The sequence below is a fragment of the Daldinia caldariorum genome (genome assembly GCF_022478825.1).
Source record: "Daldinia caldariorum strain CBS 122874 unplaced genomic scaffold F4812scaffold_9, whole genome shotgun sequence".
Lineage (NCBI taxonomy): Eukaryota > Fungi > Ascomycota > Sordariomycetes > Xylariales > Hypoxylaceae > Daldinia > Daldinia caldariorum.
The window spans coordinates 1,289,494-1,310,285 of NW_025953045.1; the positions used below are offsets into that span (position 1 = coordinate 1,289,494).

Consider the following 20,792-nt stretch of genomic DNA (forward strand, 5'->3'; position numbering starts at 1 on the left):
CAGATGAAAGAGTACCCGGCTCTTGTATTACTGGTCGTTGGTGAGGGGGGTTGACCGACCCGGAGGTGTGCTAGTTCCACATCACCGGAACGTGAAGCAAGACCTGGGGCCGTGTCCAAAAGCCCACGCATAGTCGCTGAAGGCCGCATGCGAGGGCCTGCCGGAGGGTAAGCTACACAAAAGTAGAGAGGCGTACCTTCAACGTCGACATCCTCGTCTACTTCACTTGGGTGAAATCATATCAAAGTTGAAATACATGAGCCGTACTTTTTTAACACTAGGTAGATAGAAGAACCCATATCGAGGGAAATTTGGTATTATTTCGATGGTTCGTATATAAAGCTAACCTCCTCATAGGTACCTGGCGTATCGGAGCCGTGTATCGTGTATTCTAACGAAATCTTCGCTGCGGCGGTGAATCCGAGTTTTGTATAGAACGGAGCCGCCTCGAGGGTACTCTCTAGATACGCGGGCGCCTGGTCTATTCTTGACCGCTCGATACCCCATCGAACCATCATAGATGCTGCACCACGTCTCTGATATGCTGGATCCGTCCCCATGAACGTAAGTCCTGAATAGCTATTCAGTTTCTTAACAACCAGAGACATACCAGGTATCACTTACGATAACACGGTGTATTTCCTAAGATGCGTAATTGGGTCTCCTCAGTCTTTTTTGCCCAGTCGTTGAGGATGTCGAGGTCTGTTTCTACCGGCCAGACCCACGGAGGCTCGACGTAGCCTTCGTCAGACCGTACGGGGTGTGCCCACTTCGCAAACGATATGGCGCTGCTATTTTGAGGTTCCAAGCTCGAATCGCGTACAACAAGAACCGTTGTTTTCGGATCTTCTATATCAGCAAGCGCTTTTAATTCAATGCTGTGCTTCACATCATTCCGAACGGCCGGTGTGGGGAACTGGGCTAGGAACATCGCATTGGAGCCGAAAGTGGCCATGTGGATCTCGGCGATTCGGGCCGCGTCCGCTTGGTCGGCAATCGTCAAGGATAGCGGCATTTGTTTGTCTAATTCAGGTCCGCCGATAATAAACCAAGTGGCTTCGTACTACAATTCAAAAAATGAGACTATGTACGTCACTTAGCCTGCACGTACCTAGGTAGGATGTAGATTACCTACATCTAGGGCCGTGACATGACAAATCGGCCCATTTGATCATCTTTTGAATGGCGATGGGGCTTGGTCTTCATTGTTTCGCTCAACCTCGGGATGTTGAGAAGATATGCTGAACTTGAGCCTTATTAGTCGCATATCTTTAGGTACGTACCTAGATTAGCGCATCCATCCTGTCAATTACCCCTGGGCCCCTGAACTTACATTTTAGGAATTGCCGAGGCCCGCAACGTCGGACCCACTGACGCTCTATTCGATTACCTTACCCAGGAACCCATGAGGATGTGTATAAGTGAAAGCGTCTTTCAACTTAGACATTGCTGCGTTTTTATGATGAAAAGTTAACCCTGTTTTTAATAGATTTGTATGACGTGAATTACTCGTTTTTTCTTTCTTTCTTTCTTTTTTCGAGATGGCTCCGACATTCTTAGAGGCTACAGCTGTCAAGACATTAGATTCTCATACGTACTCCGCCAACTTTTTATCGGAGTGGTGCATAGGCTCGGGTTAGTATAGCCTCACTTGGGACGATGCTAATTTCGATCCGAGTCTAACTCGCATAACCTAGTACCTCACGGTGGCGTCGTTACATCTACCTTTCTTCGCACTGCTGCAACTCATTTCAGTACCACTCTCAAGGCGCAGAACCAACCGCACACGATATCTCTGCATCTCGAGTTTCTGCGGCGAACTCAGGAAGGCCCAGCTACTTTAGCAGTACGCGACGTCAAGCTCGGCCGTCAAACGTCAACTATTCATATCGCGCTATCTCAGGATGGCCGCGAGGAGGTCGTGGGTTATCTTACGCACTCTAACATAGCTACCGAAACGGGCCCATCCCTCAAGACCCTTTGGTCATTGCACCCGTCTCCGCTACCACCGCCGACTAATTTTGTCGCGCTTCTTGCTGATGGCGGAAACGCTGCCTGGGCTGAGCAGAAGAACAAACCGTTTGTGAAATTTCGCAAGGTGTCTAACCACGTCCGCTACTTTCTTCCGCGGGGTGGTCAGGTTGTGCCGGGCGTGGTAGATCAATGGGCATGTTTTGAATCGGGTGAGACGTTGACGAATGAGGGCGTAGGCTTCTTGGCGGATCACTTCCCCTCCGTCGTCGACGCGTTGTGGCCCAGAGAAAATGGAGGGGAACGTCCACCAACCTTCTGGTATCCTACCGTAGCCCTAAACTTGGACGTTAAGAAGGCTTTACCGCCCGAAGGCGTTAAATGGCTGTTCACGCGCGCGCGCGCAAAGTGTATTAAGAACGGAAGAATGGACCTGGAGGTTGTCATCTTTGATGAGGCCGGAGATATTGTAGCGCTCAGTCATCACGTTGTCTTGATCGTAAGTGCAGAGAGAAACACGGCAGCGCGGAAGACGGGACAGCCGAAAATATAGATCTGCCAGTTCATGGTTCGCTCCAAGAATACGAGGGGCAAGTTTTCCGTAACTGCAAAGCCAGGCCTTTTCACAGGCAGACTTCTATTTGAATTCTACCTCGAGGTAGGTAGATCGACTTGTACGTTATATAGCTTTATCTCTTCGCCGATACCCTACCTAGGTAGCACTACAAATAAAGATGTGAGCTTAAGGAAGTTAATCGAGTTCTTTTTAGACATAGTGAGATGAGCACAACTTAAGTATCTAATTCTAAGTAGACTTATACAGCATAAGTGATAAGTGAGTCTATTTACGAATTCAGGTGGTCACCACTTACATTAGGTACCTAGGTAGTATTGTACATCTAGTCAGGATCTAATCTCCGCACGTGGCACACAGTATAATAAAATCATCATTACTGTAAGTATGTACCGAAGCTCGTCTTTAAATTGTCCAATGAAAGTTGGTGATAGCTTTAGAATTCTTTCGGAATCCCGGTATGTTGTGGATAGTGCGGGACCAGGGGTCTGCATAGTTCCTGGCAGCCTGGAAAGGTACCTAAGTTAGGTAGTTCAGTGGAAAGTTTCCAGATTTCATCCGAGCTAAAGCGCCTATGAGAAGAATTATTGATTCCTCCAAACTCCAAATTGCCATAGCATGAGTAGGCGGAGTCTTGCTGCGGTCGTCGTATTGTTATAGATTCCTTCTCCGTCGCATTCAATCCCTTTTTCTTTTCTTTCTTTTTTCTTTTTTCTTATTCTAGCTTTTGCTCTTCGTCGCTCGTTATCATAATACTACAGTTTTAAATCTGCCGATGGCTGAAGCTACACCCGTTGCTTCAGCGCCGGCGCCTCGGCCAGCGCCTCGGCCAGCTACAAATGATGTTTTAGTTCTCGCCAACGGTGTCTCTCTTTCCCTGACGCGGGATTCGCTAATCGTCAAAGGTGACCGATACCATCAGACTTGCAAATCGTTTACTTCGAACTAACGTTTCTCTACGATGCTCTAGACAAGATCCAAGTCAAGCGACACCGGAAGAAGCTCTGCGGCGTTGGTTTAGGCAACGCCCCTACCGAATTATCAATACCCCTTTATAACGTGCTCTGGGCAGAGGTGGCTTCTGAACACCTGATCATCGACTATGCGGACCAAATATCCAAGAAGCAACTCCGCGCCGTCAAGTTGTCTTACGCGCTCGACGAGACGGTTCCGACTGTTGTAGACTCGTGGGTCAACACCCTCCTTGACCAAGCATACGGGACGTCTCAGCGCAAGAAGCGCGCCAAGGTAATAGTCAACCCGCATGCGGGACCCGGAGGTGCCGACAAAACGTGGGAGCACGACGTAAAGCCGCTGTTCGAAGCAGCTCGCATGTCGCTCGACGTGGTTCGAACTAAGTTCTCCGGCGAGGCCATCGAAATTTGCCAAAAGCTTAATATCGACGCGTACGACATACTGATACCGTGTTCGGGTGATGGGTTGCCGTACGAGTGCATCAACGGCTTGGGGAAACGACCGGACGCTCGTAAAGCCTTGCACCAGGTCGCTATAGCGCACATCCCGTGCGGCAGCGGAAATGCCATGAGCTGCAACCTGAACGACACGTATCGGCCGAGTTTTGCGGCGCTCGCCATCATAAAAGGGGTAAGGATGCCGATAGATTTGATGAGCGTTACGCAAGGAGATAGGCGGATGCTCAGTTTTCTGAGCCAGTCGGTTGGCATTATAGCGGAATGCGACTTGGGAACGGAAAACCTACGTTGGCTAGGTGCCGCGCGGTTCAATGTCGGCCTCGTGCAGAGGATATTCAGCAAGAAGCTCTACCCGTGCGATATCTCGATGAAGGTCGAAATTCCGGAGAAAGCGGATATCAAAGCACATTATAAGCGCGAGCGCAACGGGTGCGATCATACTACGCGGAGGGAGAACGACGTTGGGAGGGAGGCGTCCTCGGCGGGCGAATCTACTTCTAGCGATGCTGATTCGGGAGAGGGCTTACCGCCATTGAGATTTGGGACGGTCAATGATAAAATTCCCGACGATTGGGAAACAGCTTCGTACGATAAGCTTGGGAATTTCTACTGCGGAAATGTGAGTTTTATTCCTCCGTCAGGGGCGAAGCTTTGTTCTGTTCTCTAACGAAACCATGTAGATGGCGTGGATGGCGCCTGATGCAAACTTCTTTCCTGCGGCATGCCCTAACGATGGGTTGATGGACGTTATAATCAACGACGGGGATATCTCGGCGGCCAAGTATCTCGAATTGCTGGCGTCTGTCGAAAATGGGCGGTTTTTTGATAACCCTCTCGTATCGTATCGGAAAGTCGTCGCTTATCGATTCACGCCTCACAATCAAAAAGACGGCTACATTAGCATCGATGGAGAGCACGTCCCGTTTGAGCCTTTCCAGGTCGAAGTCCACCAAGGGTTAGGCACCGTGTTATCGAAGAACGGGAAGTACGAAGCAGCTGGTCCGGCTGGTTGGGAGAAAGCCATTGTATAGGTACCTAAGGTAAGCTTGAAATACGTGGACGGAAGAAGAGAGTAATCAGCAAGTTATGTGATACCCCCCGAGTGTAGACGTAGACATGTAAATTCGTCTTAGGATTATACGCGCAGTTCATAGCGAGCTTGATATCTTTTTAATATATGACTTTAGCGGTCTTGAACAAAATGTTATCTTTTTTTCAACCGCCCAGGCAATGCATCGTCAACCCTGGATATATTCATCCGCATGAACGCCTAAACTCCAAACCCTGCCACGTTCGCGCTCTTGGCAATTGGCAACGGGTAAAACCAAGGTCACGACTCAATCGTCGAATCCATCCCAACTGTCCCCATCGCCCTGGTTATTGCCATCCATACCCTCATCATCCGATCCAACTCTATTCCACGGTAACCTCTCGTCGGATAGAGATTCTTTCGCTCTACATCGCACGGGTTTACACGTAGACTTGGATTGCACCTCCACGATGGTCCGTAGCCTTTCTAGAAACTTGCCGCTATCCTCTGCGCTCTCGTCTCCTTCCTCAGCTAGTAACTCTAGCTTTTCCGCCTCATCAACCCATAAATCCAGAACGTGAAGTCGCAAACCGACAGGTACTTTAGATAGGTCACCTGTATTTTCGAGCGGCCATTGTTCCAGTAGCTGGAGCATGCTGTCGGCGCGTTCACCGGCCCATCGGCTGCCCTTTTTCCCTTTCCTTCCGTCGCCAACCCAAGCCAAACTGGCACCAAACATGCGCCTCACCAGCAACAAATATTTCTCCATGCGTAGAACGTCGATAGAGGTCCATTCGCGAGCTAGGATAGCCCAGAAGGCGCGGAGGAATGGAATCACGATGGCGCATTCGTCGTCGCTTGGGGTAGGAAGGGTGGCCACGAGACCAGCCAGCTCGGCGCACAGATTTTGCTGGGGGATTGGGCGATCGCACATCCATACGCTATAGAACAGTCCTTTCCATAGTTTTAAGTAGTCGAGGTCTGTCAGTTTCCGCGCCGTGGTAGGAGCTGCGAGAAACTTGCGCAGGGTAGCGAGGGCTGAGGTTCGTATCTTGCGATCTTTTTGTTCACCAACCAAACGTCAGCTTCAAGATCAACCACTGGGACAACTTAAAGCATGAAAAATGTCGTGCTAAAAGGAGTAGAGCTAGAACTAACCACTAGATGCAAGATGTTTTATAAAGGGCATGTTCCGTTCGTCTGCCGCCATTGTCGAAAGATTTTGTATGTATCCTTGCCTTTACGCTTCGGTAGGAGATAAATATATATGATGCGATTACCACAGCGAAGTTGGCGTTAATTTCTTTTATTTTCGAGATTTTTCCTGCTAGAATACGACGACATGGGCCTTGGAATTGGTAGGTGAAGCTGATAAAAGATAAGAAAAAAAAATAAAAAAATCGTCCCGCCGCAGTGGAATCAATGAACTAAGTGGGGCCGGCCCCGTACCTGCTTAAGGAAATAAGGTACAGGGTTAGGAATACTATGCAAAGAGCGAGGTTTTGTATATTTAGATGTTCAAGTCTGATATATCTGTCAAGATTCTATTTTTATTTTACACAAAGTCATTCCCGGAGTCATGTTTGATTTAACTCTATTAGAATGCTAGGTTAGGTACTTACCTAGGTACATATGGGACGGATCTAGATCGCAAATGGGTACGTAACAATGTCCCTAGAACGAAGCTGACATCTATAATGACGAGGATTGCGATAATCATTCCCCGCAAGCCGTGGCAGTGACTTGCAAACCAATCCATCTTGGCCGATTCGAAGTAGTCCCACCATCCCCAAGCAAGGAGTAGTATCAAGACTGCTAAAACAACCACGACGATCATGCAGAAGCCTGGAATGAAAATCCTCAAGCTAATGTCACAGATAGGCCAGGGACGCCGACGTTCATTCCAGTATTTCCCTGTGTCGATAAACAAGGTTAATACCGTACTCAAGAAGAAACACCAAATAAGAACAGCGGAGATCACAAGAAACGTAAATACAAGACGTGCTTCGTTATATTGCGTCTCCGTTCTGTGCTCCCTGAAGTACGGATATATTTCATTATGGACGAATGTGGCGAAGTACGTGTATCCTCCCACTGCGCAAGCCATCAGCGTCGCGTAGAACGCGAAAATGCATGCAAGAAGGCCGCTTTTCATCGTGCCGGTGGCAGGACGATACTTAACAGCGACGAGAGGTGGTGAGATTATGGCGGTTCGACGACGAAATCCTTGGGACTCGCCCTCACTGTTGAAAATGCCTTTAGGGCTCCTTCAGACTGCAGACGTTGGTGTCATTTGTCGAAAATATCGATACGCTACAAAGAGTAAGGTATAATAAGGGACGGTAGGTTTGGTAGAAGTTGGCCTAAGTTTAGGATAGGGGTTGAAACGTTGAGTTACGCAATAGTATGACCACTCCGTACGAGACAATTGGGCTGTGGATTCTTATCCGAGTCAGTATCAGGTGTATTTGCGCTTCGTTACTATGTTCGAGAAGAGGCACTCTCCATGTTAATATATAAAGATTTACTTGATGGACGATAGCTTCGTTGTTGAAGCAACACTCTCTTCCACATCAACCATCTCGTTTATAGCTAGGACACGAACATCCTATTTCTCTTCTTTGTGAGATAATGATGGGGAAAGTTGTCTCGAAAAGAGTTATTAGCCTATCCGTCCTAGACTCCTAGTCTTTAGACTCTGGTGAACTTTTGGAAACTGATAAAGGGTAGCCGTTGGGTAACCGAGGCGTAGTTTACAGCATATAATATCCGCGGCATACATAATACCTATTCCCTTACGGTTAAGATACCTCATATCATCAGGGATGTCAAACTTACCAACATATAATGAAATATGAAGCTAAAATACGCCTCACCCCCTCTCTATGGTCAGTTAGATGCTGTTTCTGAGAGAAACAATAAATACGACTACTCTTCCAGCCTATTCGTTGTATACAGTCTCTAACTAAATGTAACAAACCATCTCGGGCTCATTATCGGTAGAGTAGGGACAGTGCTTCACTAAAGATTAGTTCCTCTAGCTTGTTGTTCCAATCGACTGTCCGTTTCTACACTATATAGGTACTCCGTGGCAGTCTATCCCTTTGATCTAAATAATTAACCTGCGATGACCCTAATGATGACATAGCCCAACTGGAAATTTTTACTCGGTAATTATTCCGTCCATAAGACTCCACGTAGCATAAGGTATCGCGGCTTTCGAAGCTAATATGGCTCAGGGAATAAGCCATTGTGGTGTACCAGAGGGTTATCTCCCTATATATACACGTAATATCGCGGTTGTGAGGACGCTATTCGCCACGGGCCTAAGTAGCGAGTGTCGACGTTGCAACTTGCTGACTATGGCCTTGCATTTGAGGGGCCTGCTGACCATCGCGGGATGATCCATGCTTCTGTTATCTATTAACGTGTATTTAAACCTGCGATGATTCCTCTGTGTCAAGTTGTGAAATATAGTAGTTAAATGCCGTGGCTGTTGCTCCGTTATTCTACATACCGCTATGGAGGGTATAAACCAAGCCGATCTATTCTCTACCATATTCAAGTTCCAAAAGACGCTTGACACGATCCCAGACTCTCTTTCAGACTTACTCGCGTCTTATTCTGGTATTCCTAAAGATGACCAGCTTAATCACATCATAAACGTACGAGACGGGGCATATGACGTTTACCCCTATCCGTGCTTGGGAGGCTTCCTGTTTCTTAAATTCAACCTTTCCTCGCACCCTTCGTATCAGGACCACGTCTTGACCCCGCTGAGGCAGAAGTCCCCGGAAGATACAGATGAGCCCCTATTTCTGGATTTGGGAACTTGTTTCGGCCAAGATCTCCGCAAGCTTGTCTACGACGGTGCGCCGGAAGAACGGGTTTGGGCCAGCGATATCGACCCAGAGTTTATCAAGCTTGGGTTTAAACTGTTCAACGACGCCGAGAAATTCCCAAAGGACCATTTCCTCTGTCCTGGGGACTTGTTGTCGAAGACGTCTGAGGACCGACTCGGAGTCTTAGATGACAAGGTTACCATCATACACGCATCTCATGTATTTCATTTGTTCGGTCTTGAAGAACAAAAGATTGCGATCGATCGCTGCTTAAGACTTCTGAAGAAGGATACCGGAAAGCCGGTGCTAGTGATAGGAATTCAGGGCGGATGCACTATTCCCACCGCCGCCCTTCATACATGCACTCCCAAGTATATTCACAACGAGCAGAGCTGGCAAGAATTATGGCACGAAGTACGCGAGAGTGACGTATGGAGAGATAGGATCAGGATGTTAGAAGTAAAATCGGAGTTGCAAAAGCTTGGAGTTGAGCCTGGGACGGAGTTGGCTTGGCAGATATTCGAGGTCTGGGTCGCTTTCACGTAGAATTTGGCGATATGCGAACGCCTTGCCTTTACTCGAATGAAGAGCATTGTCATTAAATCCATTGCATCTATCTATGTAGCGTCTAGGTACCTGGCCTAAGTAAACCGTCCAGGGTCGTTAAAAGAATGAGCATACCTAGTGACAACTTCAGACATGCGAGCTTTCTCTATCTAGGTGACCAAGGTAAGTAGGTTTTCATCATTATAGTACACTCCTAGACTACCTCCTAGTTTACGGAGAGCAAGCTAGTACCACTGCCACGCTGTAGCGAGAGAGATGAAACTCAATCCCTTGGTTTCGAGATAGCTTTACTGTCTAGCATTTACAGAATAATGTCCTTGTAGCCTTCATACGAAACCATTTGTGATGGAAAGGGCAGAATACATTGAGCCAATATTCTGTACATTGACTTCCTATGCTTCATTCAGGCAAAGGAGATAGCGCCATCGTATGTTCCGTACTTGAGGAAGTGCATTCGTCTGACGTCCTCCCGACTGAGCACTTTACAAAGTTTCTTATGGTCTTTCTCACTCCATGCCTTCGTTTGACAATCCTACCAAAGTAGTCAGTACTCAGCCAATCTTGTACATGTAGAGCAACCGAAAAAAAAAGAAAAAAAGGAAAAATAAAAGACCTCTACATAGGTAGCTTCGTACCTTGTTACAGTAGTGAAAGAGCGTGCATCTACCACAGCCGTTGAGGTTCTCCTTTAAGCTGTCGCAGCCGTGGCATTTTCGTTGAGTTCCCTCTGCGACGATATATTGTATGACTTGCTTATTCATCTCGAGGACCTCTTTGAAGCTGAGCGGGATGATCTATATACTGTAGTTCAGTAAGGAGGTACAATGCGAATCGGTGGAGAAATGAATGGGATATACCTGAATTTTGCCGGTGTCTTCAACCCTTACACCAATGCTTCCGTCAAGGAAATAGTGAATCGACGGGTAAAAGATAACAATGGTGTTTCCTACTTTGAAATGCTTTAGGAGACGAGGCATATCGTTTTGATCATCAGCGTAGAATGCAACGACAAACGAATCACCTTTGTGATCCTTTGCTACAATACGCGGGCGGATGATTGTGTTGGCTTCGATAATCTCTCCGAGAAGACACCAATGCTTACGATTAACACTGGCATTTTCGCTATTTTTGCGGAGATACCTATCGTCCCAGGAATATTCCAATGGACAATCACGAAAGGAAGGAAAGTATTCGCGGTCCTGAAAGGAGTGAGGTTTCGCTTGTGTAGCCATCTGTCTAGAGTTTGCGTGGGCTGCTACCTACAGGATGCGTTAGATAGGTATTATGAAAGGTATGTATTTCGTAGGATGTAGAGCAAACTCGTCTCGTCCTTGCATGATTCAAAGGACTTTATACTACCAAGTACAACAAAAATAAGGTGTTGCTGCTACAAATCGATTACGAAGTACCCTCCAAGAATGTTAGCCCCTGAACTTTGAAGATGTAGATACCTAGGTACCTAATAATAAATGGCTGAGTGGGCTACCGATTACGTATTGTATTGTATAGTCGAACCTTATCGCTTATCGCTTATCGCCGTTAATTAAGAACCCCACCAACCCTCCCCTAGCGTCATTCTAGACGCGTTGACCGCGTTGCTCCGTCTTATTTCTCATAGGTACTCCAAGTGCCGGTGCCAGGTACTTACTCTATGGCAACGTTGCTAGGTCAAGTCATGGAATTTCGAGGTTATTGTCGCATGGTACTTGATTTTCGGTGAACTGTACCTTTCAAAACTCACGTATGATGGAGGAGTATACGCGACCGCACTTCTTTTTCCACGGCGACGTGGTTAGTTCATATCTCCCCTTCTTCATCGTAAAGGTTAGGTAAATTTATGCTAAGCACTTTTCGTACGAAAACACCAGGGCGACGAAAAACTGGAAGATGAAAAGCGCTGTTGCCACTTCTGCCAGATCCGTTCATTTTCGACACATGTCCGATTCCCTATCACCATCGTGAATACGGAGGACGACGCCGTGCTCAACCCCAATTTTCGGTTCATGGACAGGTCGATCCTCGGAAAAGGTGTAGAGCCGACTAAGAGAGAGTTCCTTTCCGGTTGCGAGTGCGTCGATTCGGAAGACTGCCAATATAATACGTGCAACTGTCTCCAAGATGTCGAGGATGATAGTTCCGACGACGAATATCTTTACGATATCCATGGCGCGAGACCTCACAAGAAAGTCTACGCGTACCACAGCCACGGCGCCAAGGCCGGTCGGCTACGTTCAAAGGTTCTCGCGTCGCGCGATCCAATATACGAATGCCACGAGAGCTGCGCGTGCGGCCCATACTGTCCAAACAGAGTAGTGGAAAGAGGTCGTCGGATCCCGCTGCAGATATTTAGGACTAAGAATCGCGGATGGGGCGTGCGAAGTACCGTAGATATCAAGAAGGGCCAGTTTGTCGACAAGTACATGGGTGAGATTATTACCGCTCAAGAGGCTAACCGTCGGCGAGCGGAGTCGCATATCGCCCAGCGCAAGGACGTATACCTATTCGCGCTCGATAAGTTCTCCGATCCCAACTCTTACGACGACCGCCTCCGCGGACCACCGTTAGAAGTAGACGGCGAGCTTATGTCAGGCCCGACTAGATTCGTCAACCACTCTTGCGAGCCGAACATGCGCATCTTTGCTCGAGTAGGGGATCATGCAGACAAGCATCTACATGATCTAGCATTGTTTGCGATTCGGGACATACCAAGAGGTGAGGAGTTGACATTCGATTATGTGGATGGGGTGGACGATTCGGAAAACGACGCTCTAGATCCGGACAAGCAGAAAGATATGACACGTTGCTTGTGTGGAAGCAAAAGTTGCAGAGGCTACCTCTGGTAATGATTGATATATAGGTATGACGAAGGCTACTAGACCAAGTACCTGCCTGTGGTCTTTTGGTAGCACTCAAGCTTATACGGCCACGACCTATTGGGTGTACATAGTAGCACCCTAATGGATATTTACTTGAATGGCTGGCTCGGAATATTTATGAGGCTGCTACAATATAGAGAGGTACGAGATGTGACGATGGACAATGACGAACATGATTGTAACTTCACTGCATGATCCATAGCTACCTGTGTTACGACGGGATAAGTAAATGTAAACAATGGTCATCACTAATAGAAAAGGAAATAAGAAAATATATATATAAAAAAAAAATAAAAAAAAGGGAAGATAAGATCCGTTATAGGAGACGACTTTGACATGTGTTTTTACATTACCTAGGTTGAGCTGATGGATCGCTATCAATTAAGGTTATGTTAGTGAGGGGTGCTAAAAGCTTGGCGGTATTCCCTAGCTTAATTGGTACGTAATCCGTGATTTTAGCTTCGATCCATGTCAGTCCATTTTTTGACCCATTTGGCGATTCTCCATTCCCCATATTTTCGCTGCCGAGCCTCATCTAAGTCTCATCATTCAACCAACCAACCAACCAACCAGCCAGCCAACCAGTCAACCTAACCAGCTTCTGGCACGCAATTCTTCGCAGAAACACTAGCGCCCACCCGACGATCGAGACCCGAACCGTCTTTCGAGTTCCACTCCGGATAAGTCTGGACAAGCACGGATAGAAGAAAAACAGCAAGAACGAGGGTAGAACCAACGTAAAATCCGACAATGCGTTGATCCAGTCTTTGGATCTTCGTCCTGGTGTGTCCTATCACTACCTGTATTCCAAGTGGGCACGACGTCCCAAAAGTGCACAAGTAATGGTACTGTCTCAAAAAATGCTCTTCTTCTTTTTTTCCCGCCCGGTCCCTACCATCTCTTTGAAAGTTTCCTAAGAGACTTATGCGATAGCTTCAAGCAAGCGCTATCGGTGATGGCATCTCTGTTTTGATGTCCGACTAATAATCGGCTTGTTAGGGTTGTTGCTTCTCGAGGCCTGCCGGCCCCAACGCCCCATATCCGGGCGACAGTGCGGCATCGCCGTCTGCGCGCGCGATAAACTCTCCACCATTACAGCCTTCCGCTACCGACGAGAGCCCCCCAGCTTCGCGTGATGTATCCCGTTCTCATCAACCCGCCCAGCTCCCCCATTCGCATTCGCAACAATCGCATTCTCATAGCCACCATCAACATCGTAGGTATGGCTGTCAGCCGCCGTTGTCGCAGCACATAGACAAGCCCCTCCGACGGCACGAATGGGTTGCGCGAGATCGGTTGTGGACCCGTTCCCAGCTAGATACGGAACGAGCCGACTTTTTCGATACGCGAGTTACCGGCCGACCCGAGGTATGGCAGGTCTTAAAAGCGGCTCTGGAGGTTTTGTGGGAAGCCGACTTGGCCCGTGCTGCTGGGATCGAGCAGCAAGGAGACGACGGGACGGGTGGCATAGCTACGGCGCAAAGCATATTAAGGGCGGCCGAGGTTACTCTACCCACCGGCGACTTGTCGAATGGGGTGTACGACTCGCTAGGAAACTACTACGCATTGCCGGAATGGATAGTGAGCGATCCCGTGAATGTAGCAGAGGGGAGCGGTGCGAAGAGAACCAGCGGAGATATGGCGCGGAACGGGGATGGTGAGCTGACTGCTGGAGAAGATAGCGGGGAGGAGCCCGATGAAGACGAAGCTTTACGACGAAGGGAGGAGAAGGGTAAGGCTGTCGCTGACATCCGGGATATGGTGAAAGTTCGTGCTAGACTTAGCGAGAATTTACCAGATGTGGTGATTAGTGTGGGTTCTGACGAAAGTGTAAGGAGTCTTGCTAAGAGGGTAGCTGAAAAATCCGAGGTAGGTTTCTTTTCTGTCCCGTTTCTCTGCTTCCCTTCAGATTCTCGTCTGGTGAGCATCACTTCTGACAACTTGGCATAGCTCCCGTCGACAAAACGCGTTCGTGTAGCCTACATGGGAAAAATCCTTAAGGAGAACTCGTCACTACAGAGCCAAGGCTGGAAAAGGGGCCATATTGTCAACGCGCTGGTATTTGACCGGTAGCAATAGGCTATGGCGTTGTGCCGGCCTCCACCCATATAAGGGGACACCCTTCTATCCTTTTGGATTTGAGTCGGCGTTGCCCAATAGCCCGTTGTTGGAACATTAATCCCTGGGTGTCTTTTGACGTTTACGTTTCTTTACCATTCTTCTGCATCGGATTCTGGACAATACCCAATATTTTGAGCCTTGCTGTGTTAGCATGTGGTGGGCCATTGGAGTTAGGTGTCATCATAACGAATTCTTCGAATCGACGAATGAGGTAGCAAACCTCTGTTTAGGAAAGGCTAATAATAACTTGATAGGACTCTTACACTAGAGTCAAGTACAATACTAAGACGTACATAATTTGTGGTTTCTGTGACTGGGTGCGGAGTAATATCCCGTGAGCCCCCATTTGAACTATATTAGTAGTCTACATCAAGGTTAGTTCGAGGACTTGGTTATCTCATAAAGCTTTTATAGGGCTGGCGCTTCATATGAGGTGCCATCCAGTCCAATTTTATGCTGGTCCATATTACCTACCCTGTTACTTCAAAGGGTAACCTACCTACCTACTAGGTAGATTTTTCATGCCATTATCCCACCTTTCGTGTTATGCTACATTGTATGCCTCACATTATGCTCGTAGCAGTTAATGCGGATCAAATACCTATTATTATCCCGGGACCAACATTTACAACGGGAATATGGACCCTGTTGCTATTTTTGACCTAGTCTGGACCTTTAAAGCTTCGAGTAAACGAATCTTTACCAGCTTTTCGGAACATGACTTCGTGTGGTTAATATGGCTAAAGTCGTTACGACCACGATCTAGAGCCCAATTCCCAGGAACTCGGAGCATAATACCACAAGTAGAAATTAAATTTGCATATCTCTATGGCTACCGGCGGTTTCATCGTGTCATGATAATATCAACGGAAGTCTCAAAGGTTTTATTGCAGTTAGGCTTTCCCAACTGCCTGCCTATTACCTGCCCTATATAAAGGTTACTTCATAATTCTAAGAGTCGCAGCATTCACAGCTATTGCAAGTCTTTCTAATACCATATATACTTCTCCATCAAAAGAAATACTCGCTTGAAAAGCTCATAATATGCATCTCACTTATCCACTTACATTCTTATTCGTAGCATGCTCCGCAGCTACGCCGCAGAAACCTATGACGTTCCCTGATGCTTCGGAAGCTCCATTCTCACCACCGACTATAAAGTCTGTCTCCTTCTCCGGCAGCGGCTGTCCCCAAAGTGGTAGTAGCAAACAGGTCTCGGGAGGGTGGCAGCACTTTACGTTTACCCTTCCTGATTTTGCAGCTTCATACGGAGGAAGCAAGCCAACGTCTGTTAACTGCCAGGCACACATGAGCCTAACTGGAGGTGAACCTGGGTGGCAAGTTGCGCTGAGAGATGTTTGGACTCAGGGTCACGTAGAATTGGAACCGGATGTGAAGCTAACGCAATACATCACTGCGTATTATAGTCAAGACGCCGCGAACACGGTATGCATTATGACCCTAGACTTATTTAAGCATTGTCTGTATGTCTCAACTAACAAAACGTTCAACATGAAGATTTCTACAGCACAAACACTGACCAGTCCCTCAAATTCGAGTCTCGCTCGTGACATTACTACCCATTCGGGTATCCCTAAAGAAAGCGCTGTTTGGTCTCCTTGCTCGGGGCCAAGTGGGAATGTTGGTATCTTGAATGTGAATTTCCGCGTTGCCTTTACTTCGCCAAATAGTCACTCGTATGGGTATTTTGGAGGAGGAAAGAATTCAACCGTCAGGGAGAAATGGGGCTGGTCGTGGAGACGGTGCTAGAATGAAGAATATGCGCTTGAGTTATTGGTAAAGATGTCGAACTTGCACGCGCTTTATAACAAGATAGTAGGTAAATAATTTTCAACTATTAAATTCTTCGTAGTCGACTTGTAATGTTTATCTTGTAAACCTTCGTCTAACGCAGGGCTATCCAGTTGAGAACATGAACGATATACCTGTTCCATTTGCCAATATTACTACTCTTTGCTTATTTGTAACTTATGTCCTGGAGCCCAAGAAAAGGCTTCAAGCCCTAAAAGAATCGCCGATAGATTATGGAGAATGTATCTAGCCTATTGACAACGTTGAGTTGTTCGATGGGGACATATGGGAATCACAAGGTAGGGAGGGGAATAGGGTGACATGGAACTCGTGTGATCGTCTGTCCAGGATTTTCAAGTTCATCGCTCCGAGTAAACTTGCTCAAATTTACTCTCATCTACATATTACTGTATATTGGAGAACCTGCGTGAGCTATAATTTACACCACATGCCCCTACGATCCATCCCTTGTGGCTAAGCCATTACTGTTGAACTGGATGCGTCCGTATTAAGTAGTCCTTGAACGAAAATATGAAGCATCCCTTTGACTACATCAGACTACTTAAAACCGTCGCGCTCGCAATCGAGATAATACTTGTCTTGGTTACAATGTTAGTGATGTGCTTTGCGTATCTAGGGAGCTTCGGAAAGGAGTTGCAGGAAGTTGGCGGTCAAAATGTTTTAAATTATAAATCTCATTTGCAACAGTGCGTCTCTAAACACCATACCATCGGGGTTCAAACTAACTATATGAGTAGATTGAGGGAATCTAACCTTGCGATCTCCATCCTTGCTACAGCCACATGTTTGGCCCGTCTTGTTCTGGTTTACTTCAGCGTAGCCTCTGCTTTTGTCTGTCAATTCGACGTTCTGAACGATTTATTGCTATTTGGTTTCTGGGTACACAGCGTTACCGCACAATGTGCGAACGATCTGGCAAATCCTGCTCGCCCCATCATAACGCCCTGGCATCTTGAAAGAAGCTGCGGTGTCGTCGACTCTATGATAGTCGGAGACTGCTTGCTTGCTAGGACTTGCTTTCTCTTTTCAATTTTGTCGTTGTGAGTCCGTTACTAAGTCCAAGTATCATAAAGCTTGAACTAACTTTTACGTCAAAAATTTCTAGGCTATTCTTCTTTTCGCGATCCGTGGTTTCTGTGCTTCGTCTCACTTATTATTGGGGTCGGTTTGAGAGATTCGATCGAGATGAAGAAATGGCACATAGGTCCCTGAATCTAAAGGAGAGTTGGATTGGGGATTAAATATGCGAATTAGAATGATCCAAGATAATTATTAAGGTGGTTAAACAACCAAGAAAGTTGGAAGAGCACAGTCAATACCTATGGACAGGTGATCAATACGAGTAATTATCGATGCCCTCTTTCTCGCCGTCGATTGTTGGAATATTGCGTTACCCTGTAAACTTCCCCTTCAGTAAATCAGCTAAACAAGACTGACATGTACGCCCAACGAACATCCTTTCGTATCAAAAAAGTAAATTTAACGTACAATTGCCAAGTCCCCGGTGCATCTAAGAACAGCGGATGAGCAAGTTATTCAATCCTGCAGCTGAGAAACCAGATAACCCTTGCGGCCTTGTTACCACCAACCGGTATTGATTCAGTCTTTTCGATGCATGCCACAACGTGGGCGAAATTGTACCCGTCCTTAATACCCCTGCAAAGGGTTCGTTGACGGTTACAGATGTAGGGTAGCTGTTAGGTTCACCCCCTTCCTTAAGTCCTATTTGGATCCTTAGGTCGCGATTAAGGTGTCAGTGTGTACACGACACGATAATATACGGGACAAATGGTTGGATCACGTCTTTACTGATTGGCTACACAGCGTCTTACACGGAAACTAGCCATCATGCGATTGTGCGACTGGGGATAACCTTACACTTGTTCTGTGGGCCTGCCAGCTTCCGCTAGCTCCTCAGTAGCTAGCAGGATGGGACTCGAGGCAAGAAGACAGTGTCGTTACATAAATGGATGCGGCCTGCAGGAAAAAAGTATTTTGCAATCATGTCGTTTCCTCGCTGACACCTAATCCGAGTTGCGTTCCTTTATATCACGTAGGAAATATGGACGACGGGCTAATGTCGGGGACACCATGGCTGGACCAGCCGGTAATGCTTCACTCGTCTCGGGAAGAGACTTGCGAGCTTACTCCGGCCCAATGTGAATATCGCAACGGCTACTGGCGATATTGGTATGTATCTGCACCTATTTAAGTTTACGTTGAGGTTGTCCTGTATCAAGTTTCGATCGGCTAAGTTTCGATTTCAGGTACCACGCAGATCATGTATATGCTCTTGGAACAGTCTACTTCTTCATCGCGGTTGTTGGTGTTTGCTTTATCGGATTCTACCTCCAGCGACTTGCTCCCAGGTCTCTTAGAGAAAAGACGTGGTGGCGGAAGGTAATAGCGAGCTTTCGTTTTCTGTCCTACCGCCATTATAATGTTGCTGCAATACGATGGCATACTCCGCCTTTGGGAGTTATCCTTCTGCTGATTTCTGGCGCTGTGTTCTTCTTGGGTAAGTCCGACAAAGGTCTCTATGTAGACAGGTCCCTAACCTATCGTAAGTCTCCTGGCGTGCCAACTAATGCGAACTTGTATAGCAATGACTCTCGGCCCAAAGCCATACTACTGGCCGAACACACGAACGCTTAGTTACGGTGGTTCGCCTCCTCTCGCAACTAGAGCCGGCTGGATGGCTCTAGCCTGCATGCCTTTCATGATTATTCTCCCGACCAAATCCAATTATATCGCCTCCTTAACTGGGGTTTCTCATGAGCGCCTCATTGTGTTTCATAACTGGGTCGGATGGGCTATGTTTGTCCTAGCCCTCGTACACACTTTTCCGTTTATCGTGGTCAATATTGGGAAGGGAGAAATGGTCACAGAGTGGAATACCAGCGTTGCGTACTGGACCGGAGTTATTGCTCTGATCGCACAGGCCTACCTCCAAGTGTTTTCACTCCGATTTATTCGGTAAGCTACCTTTTATTGACTCGAGCAGCTAATAGTCAAGGAGCTCACAAGAAAATAGAGATCGATTCTACGAGTTTTTCAAAGTAACGCATTATGTAGCAGCGGTAGTTTTCGTGGTCTTCTTCTTCATCCACTGCGACTTTCGCTTGAGTTCTTGGTGAGTAGATCTACGCGTTTTCACCTCTTCCAAATAAGAAACTAACCCCGCCGTATTAGGGATTATTTTATCGCGACCGGAGTCTTGTATACGCTCTCGTTCCTTTACTCACAAGTCCGGACCTACTTCGAATTCGGAATATCCAATCGCGCTAGCTTCACCATGGTTTCGGACCTGGCTTTGAAAGTGACAATTCCTATCGATACAACTTGGCGACCTGGCCAGCATATGTTTCTCCGCTTTGCTCACATGGGAATGCACGCCTTCACAGCCCATCCCTTTACTATATGCAGCCTACCCGTCGTGGGGCGGGGTACTAGACAGGCAAAGCTTGTATTCTACGTACAACCTCGAGGCGGGCTCACGGCTCACCTAGCCAGAGCTGCTGCGCTGAACCCCGGTTACAGCGTTCCTGTTTTACTAGACGGACCGTACGGAGGGGTTCAAGGAAGACCTCTACACACGTATGATTACAATCTTGTCATCGCCTGCGGTGCTGGTGCCGGCCTCTCATTACCGTTTGTCATGGAAAGTTTACTTCGTTCGGCCTGGAATCGACGCGCAGAGAACAAGAAACCGTGTACCAAGATACAAGTTATTATTGCCACGAGAGGCGCACAATTAGTGCAATGGTATGAAGAGGCATTGGTAGACTACCTAGAGGAAAATGGCGTGAATATGGTACCTGATAACCTCAATATCTCGATATACCAAACAGGGATGTCGGAGCCGAAGAGCAATATCGCAGCTAAAGACCCCGAATCACCCGACGAGAAGCTTAATGGAAACCCTGAGGTAGTCAGGCGCCTTCCCATCAGTGTGTTTTCCGGTCGTCCGGACATGAGGACGGTGGTGAGGGATGCTGCTAACCAGTCTGGGCTTTCTGTCGGCATCGCAGCTTGCGGTCCTCGAGAAATTTTGAAGATTGTGCAAGACGAAGCGGCAGCTGCCCAACTGCGCATCATGAGCTCTAAATCTAGCGCGCGCGAAGTTTACTTGCATTCCGAAATATTCTCGTAAGTTGTTTTCCCCCTTGAGCTATATAAAATTCCACTTTGATGCTGATCTAGATTTCTACATAGGTGGTAATAGAATTATCTTATTCATGTACCCAATGCGAAATTATTTCTTAGATCTTTAGTAGATACCTACCTAGGTAGTTACCCGCAAATATCAACTGTAGAACATGTAGTCTATATTGACATTAGAAAAGTCTCCTAGCATATAGCTTAAAGTGAGATTTTTCTCCTAGGTTGCTGTAAACCTTTCTCCTACGTTGGTACCATCCAATAAGAGTCGATATCGTAAAAACTGTAAACTCCAACACGCAATACGTCACTTAGCTGGCCTCGCCGTACACGAATCGGTAAGAAAGGTACAACATACGGTTAGTGAGAGAGGGGGTGTGCATA

The 20,792-nt window shown here is 47.1% G+C and overlaps 11 protein-coding genes across 11 annotated transcripts; 7 read left to right on the top strand and 4 right to left on the bottom strand.

The window, feature by feature from the left end:
* Window positions 1-196: 196 nt before the first annotated feature.
* On the bottom strand, window positions 197-1,635 carry F4812DRAFT_430592 (putative GNAT family acetyltransferase). Its single transcript, XM_047934368.1, has 4 exons — window positions 1,490-1,635; window positions 1,132-1,275; window positions 625-1,063; window positions 197-571 (listed from the first exon to the last, which is right to left on the bottom strand). The coding sequence occupies exons 3-4, from the start codon at window positions 1,013-1,015 to the stop codon at window positions 318-320; spliced, it is 645 nt and encodes a 214-aa protein (XP_047790028.1). The 5' UTR covers window positions 1,016-1,063; window positions 1,132-1,275; window positions 1,490-1,635; the 3' UTR covers window positions 197-317.
* F4812DRAFT_406126 (thioesterase-like superfamily-domain-containing protein) lies at window positions 1,172-2,795 on the top strand. Its single transcript, XM_047932291.1, has 4 exons — window positions 1,172-1,275; window positions 1,490-1,635; window positions 1,698-2,645; window positions 2,742-2,795. Exons 2-3 carry the CDS (start codon window positions 1,542-1,544, stop codon window positions 2,522-2,524), a joined length of 921 nt encoding a protein of 306 aa, XP_047790029.1. The 5' UTR covers window positions 1,172-1,275; window positions 1,490-1,541; the 3' UTR covers window positions 2,525-2,645; window positions 2,742-2,795.
* A 272-nt stretch (window positions 2,796-3,067) lies between these two features.
* F4812DRAFT_430600 (sphingoid long chain base kinase 4) lies at window positions 3,068-5,181 on the top strand. Its single transcript, XM_047934369.1, has 3 exons — window positions 3,068-3,450; window positions 3,516-4,597; window positions 4,659-5,181. Exons 1-3 carry the CDS (start codon window positions 3,321-3,323, stop codon window positions 5,007-5,009), a joined length of 1,563 nt encoding a protein of 520 aa, XP_047790030.1. The 5' UTR covers window positions 3,068-3,320; the 3' UTR covers window positions 5,010-5,181.
* F4812DRAFT_430601 (uncharacterized protein) lies at window positions 5,182-6,368 on the bottom strand. The gene is made up of 2 exons (XM_047934370.1): window positions 6,167-6,368; window positions 5,182-6,067 (listed from the first exon to the last, which is right to left on the bottom strand). Exons 1-2 carry the CDS (start codon window positions 6,216-6,218, stop codon window positions 5,316-5,318), a joined length of 804 nt encoding a protein of 267 aa, XP_047790031.1. The 5' UTR covers window positions 6,219-6,368; the 3' UTR covers window positions 5,182-5,315.
* Window positions 6,369-6,388: 20 nt separating this feature from the next.
* F4812DRAFT_406131 (uncharacterized protein) lies at window positions 6,389-7,417 on the bottom strand. The gene has a single exon (XM_047932292.1). It carries the CDS (start codon window positions 7,161-7,163, stop codon window positions 6,627-6,629), a length of 537 nt encoding a protein of 178 aa, XP_047790032.1. The 5' UTR covers window positions 7,164-7,417; the 3' UTR covers window positions 6,389-6,626.
* A 997-nt stretch (window positions 7,418-8,414) lies between these two features.
* On the top strand, window positions 8,415-9,396 carry F4812DRAFT_471671 (uncharacterized protein; the record flags this gene model as incomplete). Its single annotated transcript, XM_047939118.1, has 1 exon — window positions 8,415-9,396. The coding sequence occupies exon 1, from the start codon at window positions 8,530-8,532 to the stop codon at window positions 9,394-9,396; it is 867 nt and encodes a 288-aa protein (XP_047790033.1). The 5' UTR covers window positions 8,415-8,529.
* Window positions 9,397-9,820: 424 nt separating this feature from the next.
* On the bottom strand, window positions 9,821-10,649 carry F4812DRAFT_459823 (uncharacterized protein; the record flags this gene model as incomplete). The annotated part of the gene is made up of 3 exons (XM_047937611.1): window positions 9,821-9,949; window positions 10,053-10,211; window positions 10,275-10,649. 3 exons carry the CDS (start codon window positions 10,647-10,649, stop codon window positions 9,821-9,823), a joined length of 663 nt encoding a protein of 220 aa, XP_047790034.1.
* A 514-nt stretch (window positions 10,650-11,163) lies between these two features.
* F4812DRAFT_451374 (SET domain-containing protein) lies at window positions 11,164-12,260 on the top strand (the record flags this gene model as incomplete). The annotated part of the gene is made up of 2 exons (XM_047936199.1): window positions 11,164-11,208; window positions 11,286-12,260. The coding sequence occupies 2 exons, from the start codon at window positions 11,164-11,166 to the stop codon at window positions 12,258-12,260; spliced, it is 1,020 nt and encodes a 339-aa protein (XP_047790035.1).
* Window positions 12,261-12,630: 370 nt separating this feature from the next.
* Window positions 12,631-14,818, top strand: F4812DRAFT_430608 (uncharacterized protein). Its single transcript, XM_047934371.1, has 3 exons — window positions 12,631-13,138; window positions 13,293-14,162; window positions 14,244-14,818. Exons 1-3 carry the CDS (start codon window positions 13,136-13,138, stop codon window positions 14,364-14,366), a joined length of 996 nt encoding a protein of 331 aa, XP_047790036.1. The 5' UTR covers window positions 12,631-13,135; the 3' UTR covers window positions 14,367-14,818.
* Window positions 14,819-14,870: 52 nt separating this feature from the next.
* On the top strand, window positions 14,871-16,471 carry F4812DRAFT_406853 (uncharacterized protein). Its single transcript, XM_047932294.1, has 2 exons — window positions 14,871-15,860; window positions 15,933-16,471. Exons 1-2 carry the CDS (start codon window positions 15,459-15,461, stop codon window positions 16,182-16,184), a joined length of 654 nt encoding a protein of 217 aa, XP_047790037.1. The 5' UTR covers window positions 14,871-15,458; the 3' UTR covers window positions 16,185-16,471.
* A 1,838-nt stretch (window positions 16,472-18,309) lies between these two features.
* Window positions 18,310-20,650, top strand: F4812DRAFT_471673 (ferric reductase like transmembrane component-domain-containing protein; the record flags this gene model as incomplete). Its single annotated transcript, XM_047939119.1, has 5 exons — window positions 18,310-18,437; window positions 18,515-18,765; window positions 18,851-19,223; window positions 19,282-19,380; window positions 19,440-20,650. The coding sequence occupies 5 exons, from the start codon at window positions 18,310-18,312 to the stop codon at window positions 20,398-20,400; spliced, it is 1,812 nt and encodes a 603-aa protein (XP_047790038.1). The 3' UTR covers window positions 20,401-20,650.
* Window positions 20,651-20,792: the final 142 nt, after the last annotated feature.

Excerpts from the sequence above, each read along its gene's own strand:
- F4812DRAFT_430600 (XM_047934369.1), top strand. The coding sequence starts at position 3,321 with ATGGCTGAAGCTACACCCGTTGCTTCAGCGCCGGCGCCTCGGCCAGCG. Across the intron at positions 3,451-3,515 it reads GGATTCGCTAATCGTCAAAG|ACAAGATCCAAGTCAAGCGA; the intron begins GTGACCGATACC and ends ACGATGCTCTAG. Across the intron at positions 4,598-4,658 it reads GGAATTTCTACTGCGGAAAT|ATGGCGTGGATGGCGCCTGA; the intron begins GTGAGTTTTATT and ends GAAACCATGTAG.
- F4812DRAFT_406126 (XM_047932291.1), top strand. The coding sequence starts at position 1,542 with ATGGCTCCGACATTCTTAGAGGCTACAGCTGTCAAGACATTAGATTCT. Across the intron at positions 1,636-1,697 it reads GGAGTGGTGCATAGGCTCGG|TACCTCACGGTGGCGTCGTT; the intron begins GTTAGTATAGCC and ends CGCATAACCTAG.
- F4812DRAFT_430608 (XM_047934371.1), top strand. Across the intron at positions 14,163-14,243 it reads GGGTAGCTGAAAAATCCGAG|CTCCCGTCGACAAAACGCGT; the intron begins GTAGGTTTCTTT and ends AACTTGGCATAG.
- F4812DRAFT_406131 (XM_047932292.1), bottom strand. The coding sequence starts at position 7,163 with ATGAAAAGCGGCCTTCTTGCATGCATTTTCGCGTTCTACGCGACGCTG.
- F4812DRAFT_430601 (XM_047934370.1), bottom strand. The coding sequence starts at position 6,218 with ATGGCGGCAGACGAACGGAACATGCCCTTTATAAAACATCTTGCATCT. Across the intron at positions 6,068-6,166 it reads AAAACATCTTGCATCTAGTG|ATCGCAAGATACGAACCTCA; the intron begins GTTAGTTCTAGC and ends GTGAACAAAAAG.
- F4812DRAFT_430592 (XM_047934368.1), bottom strand. The coding sequence starts at position 1,015 with ATGCCGCTATCCTTGACGATTGCCGACCAAGCGGACGCGGCCCGAATC. Across the intron at positions 572-624 it reads AGGAAATACACCGTGTTATC|GACTTACGTTCATGGGGACG; the intron begins GTAAGTGATACC and ends ATAGCTATTCAG.
- F4812DRAFT_406853 (XM_047932294.1), top strand. The coding sequence starts at position 15,459 with ATGCATCTCACTTATCCACTTACATTCTTATTCGTAGCATGCTCCGCA. Across the intron at positions 15,861-15,932 it reads GTCAAGACGCCGCGAACACG|ATTTCTACAGCACAAACACT; the intron begins GTATGCATTATG and ends TTCAACATGAAG.